Source organism: Procambarus clarkii, chromosome 13 (assembly GCF_040958095.1).
Source record: "Procambarus clarkii isolate CNS0578487 chromosome 13, FALCON_Pclarkii_2.0, whole genome shotgun sequence".
Classification (NCBI taxonomy): Eukaryota; Metazoa; Arthropoda; class Malacostraca; order Decapoda; family Cambaridae; genus Procambarus; species Procambarus clarkii.
This window is the reverse complement of record NC_091162.1, coordinates 45,966,366-45,978,933: the sequence shown is the minus strand read 5'-3', so window position 1 is coordinate 45,978,933 and position 12,568 is coordinate 45,966,366. Positions and strand designations below refer to the sequence as shown.

General features: G+C 36.5%; 1 protein-coding gene across 1 annotated transcript; it reads right to left on the bottom strand.

The window, feature by feature from the left end:
• Positions 1-9,275: 9,275 nt before the first annotated feature.
• LOC138364484 (S-adenosylmethionine synthase-like) lies at positions 9,276-10,424 on the bottom strand (the record flags this gene model as incomplete). The annotated part of the gene is made up of 1 exon (XM_069324129.1): positions 9,276-10,424. A coding segment is annotated over exon 1 (1,149 nt), but the record flags the coding sequence as incomplete, so codon positions are not given.
• Positions 10,425-12,568: the final 2,144 nt, after the last annotated feature.

Here is a 12,568-nt window from a genome sequence, read left to right as displayed (position 1 = left end):
AAGATTTTTTGGATCAAATTCCTGATTTCATTGATGCCCTCTTTCCCTCAGAAACTAACACCACAAGAGGAGGAGAAAAAAATAACAACATTTATTTGCCATCTACTTCAAGCTCAAATTATCAACTAATATCAGAAACCACCAATTTACCAGCAGCCAATTTGAAGTGTAATTATCATCAACCTAACATACAAATTGAAGAAGAAAAAGAAACAGATCTGACTTATATAATTGATAAATATTGTAGTAAAGCAGGTGAATCAATTAATAATGATTATCAACAACTAATGGTGTCGTTTCCTGAAAATACAATATTAAGTTCAGGTTTGAATGAAGATGCATATGTTAATCAACAACAACAACAACAACAAGATCAACAGTTTTTAAATACCTATTACAATGCACCTCCAAATTTATATCATGAACATTCATTGACATTCCTTAATCCAACAGTGTCACCATCTACCTCAGGAGCAGGAAATACATTACCCACTTTGAGTTTATCTCTAAATACAATTTCAAGTTCAGATTGGAATGAAGATGTATATGTTAATCAACCACAACAACAACAATTATTAGTATCTAAAGATCAACAGCTTTCAAATACAAATACAAGCTACAATGTACCTCAGATACATGCTGATGGAAATTTAAAGCATGCACATTCATTGCCACCAACAGTGTCACCATCTATCTCAGGAGCAGGATCCACATCTGGAAATTCATCATCCACTTTGGGTTTATTATCTCTTTCAAACTAAGATGAGAAAATAACAAGGGAAGTGAGTTTATTATCTCTTTCAAACCAAGATGAGAAAATAACAAGGAAGCGGAAAAAGGAAGAAAGGAAAAAGAAAAAGAGGGAAGAAAAGAAAAAAAAGAAGGAAGAAAAGAAGAAGAAGAAGGAAGAGAAAAAGAAAAAGGAGGAAGAACTTTCTGCAAAGCGAATAAAATATTTGGTTATACAAACTATAAAACAATCATTCCCAATATTATCTGAAGAACCTCCAACCCCATTGACTTTGCCCTCATCATCATCATCATCATCATCATCATCATTATCATCATCATCATCATCATCATCATCATCATCATCCAAAAAAAGAAAAAAAAAGAAAAATAGTTGTTAACATTTAGTTGGTTTTGATTGTTAAGGTTTATAAAATTTTCTTCATTGTCAGTAATAAATAAAAGAAAAATTTGAATTAGTTAAACCATGTACTGTATATATTTTTTAGTACAAATTAACAAATTTATAGATCTACTAAAGAATTGGAATCTGCTAAAGCTCAAGTGCAACTATAATAGTATGAAATATTTTTACCATATGCAGCAAAAATAGAGCTGTATAGTCCTTCGAATGTAGAAGCTGGGTGTAGTGGAGTTTCGAGAATATAATAAGTTTTTTTGTTACAAAAGAATAAAATGAAACCTTTTTACGAGGAACATTTTACTTTCATCCTAGACTGAGAGAGTGTGCTAGCCAAAGCTCCTCCGTTTTAAAGCTATTTATTATACATTATGGATGTTTTAATGATTGAACTAGTTGAAGCTCTGAGGACAGAATTAAATTACCTACGGGACGAAGTACAGCAGTTGAAAGAGCATCAGGCGAAAAGAAATGAGGAGACCAGCTTTAAAAAAAACACTTGGAAAGTTGTTAAGGATTGAGGTCTTAAGAAAACTTTGGTAATAAATTATCTATCAGCTCACCCACAAGATGAACTTCATTCAGATTACAGTGCTTAAAGTAACAGTTACCTAATTTTTAATTAAAGCTCTTCTAACCTTTGATATATATTGATGAAAATATCCTTGAAAAAACAACTATTCTAATAAAATTTTAATCATCACAAACACTTTATGACCTCTTGTTCTTTTAAGCTTTGTATAACAGCAATTATAAAAACTTAGCCCAGACTTGTCACTGGCTGTGCTTGTTCTGCCTGACTTGTCATTGGGTGTGCTTGTTCTGCCTGACTGACTTGTCACTGGCTGTGCTTGTTCTGCCTGACTGACTTGTCACTGGCTGTGCTTGTTCTGTCTGACTTGTCATTGGGTTTGCTTGTTCTGCCTGACTGACTTGTCACTGGCTGCGCTTGTTCTGCCTGACTTACTTGTCACTGGCTGTACTTGTTCTGCCTGACTGACTTGTCACTGGCTGTGCTTGTTCTTCCTGACTTACTTGTCACTGGCTGTACTTGTTCTGCCTGACTGTGACTTGTCACTGGCTTTATTTACTTAAATCATTATTACCATTGAGATGTTGAGGGTAATTATAACTGTATATAATTAAAGTCAGAATAATCCTTTATTTACTTATTTACCTTAAATTAAACCTCACATTAGTACAAGCCAGGAATTTTTTGGGGGTGCCTAATTTAAAAAATCAAAACTATTAATAATGTCATCAATTCTCATTATATATTTCTACACAATAATAACTCCAATAATCATATGTCTATTCTCATATAAAAATGAACAGTAGACCTAATAAAAATGGGCACACTAGATGTTTGTACATGAATGTATTTTTCATTTAAAACACTTTTAATAACCATAGGAAAGTTGGAACCAAACATTATCACTAGTCGTCCTTTGAAATTTTTAAGTATACTAACGATAGTCATATAAAAATTCCCAATTGGTTCATTGATTATAAGTATATTGGCATTTGAATATTCTTTATTAATACAAGTTTCTTTAACTATATGCCTTATATACCCGTTTGGTAACCATTTAACTGCAGTTATATACTCTAATCTTTCTGTGTTTTCTGTTGGAATAATGCTCACACCTCGATTCAGCAAAAAACTCTCAACCCATCCACCACGAGCATAAATAGACACCACAGTGTCCTTTAGGTTTATAAAACTCATTATTTCATCAAGTTCCTTCTTGGTAAGTATATGCTTTCCAAAAATAAAAATGTGCTCTTGCCAATAACAATCGTTAGCATAATTACAAATATTTTGAAGATGTTCTAATCTTATTTTTGATGCACAATTTAAGACAGTAGATTTCGGCTGGAAATAAGCAATCTCACCTTGCCAAGATAATCGTTCATCTTCAGAAAAGAAAGATGAACGTGGATAACCATCTATTGGTAGTTCAGGGTGGAATTGAGGTAAAAATTTATTATTTATATGATGTCCCCAGAATGGAACATGTGCAACTGAAAGATCTTGCAACAGAATGTGATCTAAATCAACTTCAATATTTACTAACTTAGGTAGAGAGGATTTCTTTTTCTTTGGGTGTATCATTAACATTATTAAATGTAAAAATGCACCATGAAATAAATCTGTTTGGTTGCCTTCAGGAAATTCTTTGATTAATATGATATATGTACTGTAAAATAGAATAATTAAATAAAATAAAGTTAATATAACCTGATAACAGTTCATATAAAAAAAAAGGAGTAACATTAATCCCATACTTAAAACCATATAATAACCATGTACTCCATAGATTAACAGTACTTACTGTGATTACAGGAACAGATGAACTGGTCTATAAACCCTCATAATTTGCCTGTTTATATACCTTCCATCCCAGGTATACAATAATTACTATCTCTATTATAATCTCATTTGTGTTATTATTATCTTTCCATAAAATATAGTGAGACTAAGACGTGGAGGTAGGGGAAGGGGGATGGGGGTGCATCCAAGAATCTCTCTATCAAGTCGATAATATGGCCAGATTCTCGACGTCCTTATTTTTGCAAGCGTCCATGAACACATCATCTTCTTCATCAGTGAAGTGTCGCTACTGCCATCCTTGACCCCGACTCAAAACTTAATTTAACCCCCCCAAAATATAAAAATTGGTGTTCTATGATAATGTATAAATACTATAAACCTCATTGAGATGGTAACTAAAATACAAAGTTAGTTGGTATAGTTTGACAACCTGTTGTAACATATCTATATTTATAATATAATAATTAATATATGGTCAGTTTAAATGCACATTTTTTTATATAAAATAGGATGAAATAAAATATTAATATACAGTTATTCCTCATCATTGATATTTGCACATTGAGCACATATTAAATCAAAACTATTAAAACGTGTAAATCTTACCGCTACCATATCACACCAATTGATTTTTTGTTTTAGAGCAAAATATTCATCCTTTAGAGATTTAGAACAATGAAGACAGTAGTGGCGTTCACTTATATTAATTTCATTAAATGTCGCCAATTGTTGTCCAAGAATTGTATTAATATCTTTTTCAAATTAATTATTCAATTCAATTTCCAATACATCAAATTTTAAATTGTTAGTGATTGTTGCAATCATATGATGTTCACAAATTACATCTTTTCCTTTAAATAATCGAACTAATGAAAATGTTGGCATATTTTGAAATGTTATTAACATATCTGTATAAATGATATAATAATTATAACTTGGATGATATTCACCATTAAAGGTGCATTTTGTTTTTAACCAAAATATAAAATCTGGTGTTCTATGATAAGATAATGCATAGGCACTATAAATCTCACTGTAAGTTAACGGAGGTGGTAACCAACAATTGCATTCACCATCATATTCATGTCGGTCATATAAATTATATATAGAGAGAACATCATCTAGAAATCTTTGAAAACTCCCATCTATTGTAATAACACAAAATTTTTCCATATAAGAATTACAATAATGGTCATAACAGTACATATATATACTTGAAATAGATGAACAAATAACTAAAACATTGTCTTCACAACTCCTTTCTTGCACCTGACACATTTCAGTACTTACAGGAATTATAAAGTTACGTAGTCCCAAAATACAATACATAATCCAACATAAATCCTGATTCCTCTTACTTACCATTAGTAGATATACATTAATATTTAAATTATAACAGGGTTTATTTTGTTCAGATAAAATGTTTCTAAATTTGATTACTGAAATTTCTTTCACTTTTTTTCTCCAGTCTTCCTCCCTATTAATATCAGAAGAATCTGGCATAAGCACCAATACATCAAAAGAAAAAGAAAAAGAATTAAACATAGAAAATGAACAAATAGCATTTTGTGGTAACTGTTGTACAAGTGGTGATTGTGGCTGCGATTCGTTAATTAAAAATTGCAAAGATGAATGCCGCTTTACTATCTTCAAAACTATACTGACTATATCCACTCCAGGAATATAATCGACACGTGTAATTTCACCTTTACTTGGAACATGATTGATTAGTAGGGCCTGTTCACAATAATATGTTTGTTCTGACGATTGAAGAATTATATTTTCTGTCAGATAGAGTGCAGAATGTACCTTATAATGATTAATATTAGATTGCTGTACGTTTTGAAAAGAAAAAAGAAAAATAACTGTATATCCATAAAAAATATCCAGAACAGTTGACGTGGGATACATTCGAAGACAAATATTTAACAATTGTAAAATTTCATCTGTATCCCGAGAGAACATTGTCATAGCTGTCACTAAAGACCACACTTTGTTTTTGTTTATCATACCTTTTAAAGGATGATTAACACTCGTCATTGTTTTTAATGTTGATGTAAACATAGGATGATCATTCAATAACTCAAATAGTTCAGAGTCTTTTTTTTCTTGACCCATTTTCGACCAGTTATTCATTTTAGTCTCGATCATCTTTAGAAGGCCTCTCATACAGTATCTTCCATCGGTTATGTTGTATTTGATGTAACATAATTGTTCCACAATATAGGATGCATTGTAAAGAGACAAATTACCATCTTCATTGATATGTAGAAGTGGACTAGGGAAAAGAGTATATGAATCCCATATTAATCGATGATAAAGAGTGCGGAATGGCATGTATGACGAGTCAAGAATAACATGGCTCCAAATTTTACAAACTCTGGAACAAATAATTAAAAGATGACGATATGGAACAAGTGCAAATATGTTTTCTAATAACACCTGTGGTAGGGACGACATTTTTTGGATTAGAGTTTGCATCAACACCTGTTGTATTACAGTGTTCAGTAAGCAAAACAGTAAGTAATTTAAGTAGGGTAGTAGTAGTAGTAGTAGTTTTTTTTTTTTTTTTAATCAGGGACTCAAATCTCTTTTTTTTCAACTATCCATCAGGGTGTTTGTGACTGCTGTCACATCTGCACACGTTCAATGTTGAATATACTATCCAATATCATTGGATACTAACCAGAAAACTAATCAATATCGACATAGTATAGAGTATATAGTATAGTGCTGGATACTGGAAAACAATCCAACATTGAATGACTCATTCAACATTGAATTACTCATTCAATATTGAATGGTATTCCAATATTTAATATAATATCCAATATCACTTAATACTGGAAAACTACTCAACAGGATAAAAACAATAACATATTTGACTTTGGTTGCATAATTACTTTATTTTTTAAAAATATCTGAATTAAAAATCATATAATTAAAAAAAAGAGAAAATTAAGAATGAATAATCTACTGTCAACAATTATTATGTTAATAATATTAATTATTTTCCTAACAGTTATAGTAGTCATTAATTCACGGAAAAAATCTAAAAATACTAAAAAATTATATAAAAAGGAAAACAATTACAATTCCATCAGCCATGACACAACACCAAAGTCCATTGAGCTAATAAAAGATGTAGGAGGAGGAGTGGGAGGGGAATTACACAACGTAGGAGTAGTGGGAGGGGAATTATACAACGCAGGAGAAGGAGTAGAGTTACATGATGCAGGGGAAGGAGGAGCAGAAGAATTACAAGACGATGGAGAGGGAGGAGGAGGAGGAGGAGGAAGAGGAAGAGAATTACAAGACACTGGAGAAGGAGGAGTAGGAGGAGAATTACAAGATGCCGGAGAAGGAAGAGGAGGAGGAGGAGGAGGAGAATTACATGATGCCGGAGAAGGAAGAGGAGGAGGAGGAGAAGGAAGAGGAGGAGGAGGAGGAGGAGGAGGAAGAGGAGGAGGAGTAAGAGAATTACAAGATGTCGGAGAAGGAGGAGGAGGAGAAGAAGGCGGAGTAGAATTACAAACAAGTGAAAATGAGTCCTCTGGCGTTCCTCACGTCATCAGTCAAATGGAATCCGTCGAACAACCTCATGAATTACTTCAAGAATTATTACAATCCTCCACAGATTCGTCTAAACTTCGAAAATCCCAAATGAAATCCAAACTTATAGAATCATTATTCTCGCCATTTATCGAAGACATAAAAACTTATAAAGGTCTCTTTATTGTTCCCAAACCACCAATTTCGTATAATCCTAAAACTATTACTGAAACTGATAAGACACTAATTCAACCCTTTAATAAATTCCTTAGTTATTATGATGAAATCCACAACTTTACCAATGGTTATTCTGCATATTACATAAATAAACTATATACAAATTCTAATATTGATAGGGGATATTATACAAAAAATCCAATTATAATAATATTTCCATGGAATTTCCATAATTTCACACCTGATATTTATACAGATCGACGTGAAATAAAAGACGTCAAATTAAAGAACAATTTAGATGCATCACGTAAAAAATGTCGAAAGGAAGGAAAACGATTTTACATGAACAAATTGTTGATATCATGTACCCATGCTGCAAGTCAAGATATATTTAATTGTGGATTTTATTCGGACAGTTTCCCAATGAAAGAAAATTCACTACCCCCATTCGTGGTTATGAAACTTGAACTCGAAGACGGTCATAATGAGGTGGAATGTAAAATGTTAGCTAAGAATATTAATTCCTCAGACACATTTGCTAGCATTAAATTTAACATTTATGTGGAAGTCGAGAAAGAAGAGCAAACAAAAGAATCACATGGAGGAGGAGAATTACAAAATGCAGGAGAAGGAGTAGGAAATGTAAAAACTTCACAAACAGTAGAAGGAGGAGGAGGAGGAGAACCACAAACAGTTGGAGGAGGAGAAGGAGGAGGAGGAGGAGGAGGAGACCCACAAACAGTTGGAGAAGAAGGAGGAGGAGGAGGAGGAGGAGGAGGAGGAGGAGGAGGAGGAGGAGACCCACAAACAGTTGGAGGAGGAGAAGGAGGAGGAGGAGGAGGAGACCCACAAACAGTTGGAGGAGAAGGAGGAGGAGGAGGAGGAGGAGGAGTCCCACAAACAGTTGGAGGAGAAGGAGGAGGAGGAGGAGGAGGACGAGGAGAACCACAAACAGTTGGAGGAGGAGGAGGAGGAGGAGGAGACCCACAAACAGTTGGAGGAGAAGAAGGAGGAAGAGGAGGAGGAGGAGACCCACACACAGTTGGAGGAGGAGAAGGAGGAGGAGGAGACCCACAAACAGTTGGAGGAGGAGAAGGAGGAGGAGGAGGAGGAGGAGACCCACAAACAGTTGGAGGAGGAGAAGGAGGAGGAGGAGGAGGAGGAGGAGGAGGAGACCCACAAACAGTTGGAGGAGGAGAAGGAGGAGGAGGAGGAGGAGACCCACAAACAGTTGGAGGAGAAGGAGGAGGAGACCCACAAACAGTTGGAGGAGAAGGAGGAGGAGACCCACAAACAGTTGGAGGAGAAGGAGGAGGAGGAGGAGGAGGAGACCCACAAACAGTTGGAGGAGGAGAAGGAGGAGGAGGAGGAGGAGGAGGAGGAGGAGACCCACAAAAAGTTGGAGGAGAAGGAGGAGGAGGAGACCCACAAACAGTTGGAGGAGGAGGAGGAGGAGGAGACCCACAAACAGTTGGAGGAGAAGGAGGAGGAGGAGACCCACAAACAGTTGGAGGAGGAGGAGACCCACAAACAGTTGGGGGAGAAGGAGGAGGAGGAGGAGACCCACAAACAGTTGGAGGAGGAGAAGGAGGAGGAGGAGGAGGAGAACCACAAACAGTTGGAGGAGGAGGAGGAGGAGGAGGATCACATAGAACCCCCCACCGAAAAAAAAGATAAAAAAAACTGGATTCAGTTTAGTGGAAGAAAACGTATTTATCTTGACCCAGACGCTGGTCTTATAGAGTCATTTTAATTTTATTTACTCTGATATATAAAAGGCCCGGAGATTTTATATACTCTGGTATATAAAACGTCAAAAAAGTATATAAAACTATCAATTGAATATAAAATTAAAGGTTCCCACCAGGCTTCTGTGCTGGCTAGGGTTCAAGTCTCCTGGTGGGAAAGTGTTCTCAAGTTGTATAACTTCACTCTCGTGTTTAGGAGAGTTGTGAATCAAGCATAGACATAGTGTTCTCCCATATTAACAGGGACTTGATGAAAAACGTAAAAATGATAGTCATCCTTAAGAATTATTTGACTCTAAAATTCAGGGATGGTCAACTTCTTGGGCTGCTCCCAAGAGAACTGTTGCCGTCCAAAATGTCCATAACACGACGTATCACTGTAAATTGGTCTCTTTAAGCCCAGCTCCTTGACAATATGTCCTAGTCGTAGATCAAAGTTGTGGTTAACAATCTTCAGAAGCTGTTTTGATGTGTACTGTGAGGTGCCATAGTGGAAGATGCTGATGCTTATGGGGTGCACAACACTAATGGCGTAAGATACCTGAACCAAACAGCGTCTACATAATTTGTTTTTCACAAGTGACTTGGCAACCCATCGGGCGGCATAGGCCGCTGAGCGGTCAATCTTTGTGTAATCTTTGCCAGAGAATGCTCCTCCGCCGTGAGCGCCCCACCCACCGTAAGTGTCAACGATGATTTTCCTACCAGTTAGCCCAACGTTACCTTGAGGTCCACCCATGATGAATTCTCCGCAAGGGTTGATGTGGTATTTCGTTTGAGTATCTATATATTTTTCAGGAATAATGACCTTGATGACCTTCTCTATAACCTCGTCACGCAAAGCTTCGACAGTAATTTGTTCCGAGTGCTGTACAGAAGCGACAACAGTGTTCACTCTTTTGGGAATAACAGCTCCTTGATCGAAGGCATACTGGCATGTGACTTGAGTCTTACAGTCAGGTCGCGCCCACCAGAACGTCCCATCTCTTCGCAGCTCTGCAATCTTCTGATTGAGACGGTGTGCCAGCATAATAGTTAAGGGCATGCACTCATCGGTCTCATCAGTGGCATAACCAAACATCAGTCCCTGGTCCCCTGAACCAGTGTTGTCATCACTGCGCCCGATGTGTTCACCATTAGCAATCTCCGCACACTTTTGCTCCAGGGCCAGAAGAATATTGCAGGTCTTGTAGTCAAAGCCCTTTCGTGAATCATCAAAACCAATTTTCTTAACAATATCACGCACAATTTGTTGATAATTAACTCGGGCCTTGGACGTAATCTCCCCACAGATCAGGATCATACCAGTTTTGGTACACGTTTCACAAGCAACTTTGGCGTCAGGGTCCTGGCTAAGATGGGCATCAAGCACTGCGTCGCTGATCTGATCGCAAATTTTGTCGGGGTGGCCTTCGCCTACGCTCTCACTGGTGAAGAGGAACGTCTCATGATCTCCATCCATGCTCTCAGCACACTATCCTGGGGAACGAAAATGTTACTTCTAAGTACTCTTGAATTTGGGACCAGGTTTCCTTGGCTAGATTTTAACTAAATAAAAATCCGTTATGTAAAGGAATATTATTAAAAACATTGACCTAATTGTGTGAAGAGAGAAAGAGAGAGAGAGAGAGAGAGAACGCAAACCTGGTCACGTGGAGAGAGAGCAACTGAGCAACTGTAAAGTAAGTGTGCAGCTGCTCTGTCTTATAACAAAACTGTGAGTCAAAAAAGAATATGGATCATTTATTTTATTTTGAAATGATTATAAACCATTAAAAAAAAAACATTATTACTCATTCTAATTGGAAGAGTGAATGTATAATTTGGTAACCTGTAATCCTTAACTCTTTATGAACATAATAATTCCATCTGGTGAAAGGGATAATAATAATATTGTGTTAATAATTATAGAAGTATTTATTAGTCATATATAAAAATGTAATAGAAGGAACAATAAGATTTGAAATTCAATTCATATATTTCCAACCAGTCTCCAAGGTAAGCAGCCTCTGTCAAATGGTAGATAAGATACATTATAAATCATCTTTATTATATGTTGTTAACAAAAAGCTGCTGTACGTGTGGACATTTGTATCCAAGATGTTTTTTCTCTATTATTAATTCTCTCCCGCAACCACCACATTCTCTTTTTTGGGGGGTTTCATAATGATTGAGATGACGATGATGTTCCCTAATAATACTTCTAATTTCTAGAAGAGTCTTGGGTATGAAGTATTCAATATGGTCTCCCTCAGCGCCTTCAGCTGCCAACACATCTGCGCGTTCATTTCCATAGATTCCAACATGGGAGGGAATCCACAGGAACTTGACAACTCTTCCCTGGTTGGTTAGTACCTTCACAACTCTCTTAATTTCAGCGACTATTGAAAGATTCTCGTCCCGATCTTTATTTAGGCTTTGCAGTGCTGCTCTCGAATCGGTGCAAATCACTGCACCAGTAGTATTCTGTTCAATAATATACCTTAACGCCATAGCAATGGCAGTTAACTCTGCTTGTGTTGAAGAGGTATAGTTCTCAATGCGCGCTTTTTCCTCATTTTTTGGTGGAAAAAATACATCATCCTTCTTAATTACAGTGTATGCTGCACCCGCCCGGCCATTAATAGGATTAGATGACCCATCAGTGAAGATTTGATCTAGTTCATCTCCAGCTTCATTATAAATTTCCTTAATATACTTGTGGCTTATTTCTTTGGGTACCATGTTGGTTTTTTTCTTTACCATATCATTGATGATAATCCTGCACGAGTCATTCAGGGGATCCACCCAGGGAGGTAATCTTTCTACAGGCATGAGCTCACGAGCTTGTTGAAGTAGGTGAAGATCTTCAAGGTAGCCGACTGCTCTGTGATGCCATTTTTTGCTTCTCTTGTTTCCCCCTGAAAGTAGCACAGAGCTCAATTTTTTTTTAGCCATGTCATTATAATGGGGATCTCTGGCAATCCTAATTGCAAGCTTAGCATTCAGTTCCACAATTCTTTCTTTAATACTGGGAAGGGATAATAACTCTTTTTGTAGATTGGACATTTCAGCAGTTTTTTTCTTTGGAACTCCAAGAATGATTGAAATGGCTTCATCCTGTATGCTTTCTAGCCTATTCATATCACTTTGTGAATAAGTACATAAAACAGGTGCTGCGTTGTCAATGACGGAGCGTACATAGTTTGTGTACATCATTTTAAGTACAGCAATAGAGGCTCCATGGCCATCATTCCAAGTCATAGCTTTCAGTTTCAGTTCCCTGAGTCGACTTTTGCATGTTCCTATGATTTGATTGAGCTCCTCTTTCTTTCCCTTGTTTGAACCGACAGTGACGCCAAGGTACCGATAGTGGTCAACCCATTCAAGTGTTACACCATTAATTTGCAGTTCTTCATTTTCTCTCCGCTTGCGATGGGAGTATGCTTTTGTCTTGTTTGTGGAGAGAGTGAAACCGAGCTCAATACATTTCCTTCCGAGGAGTTCAATGGCCTGTTTTATTTTATCAAAGGTGGGAGCTTGTATTAGGACATCATCTGCATATCCCACTAGTTGTGTTCCTTCAGGAAAATCAATATTGGCAATTGCATTCATAAGTACATTGAA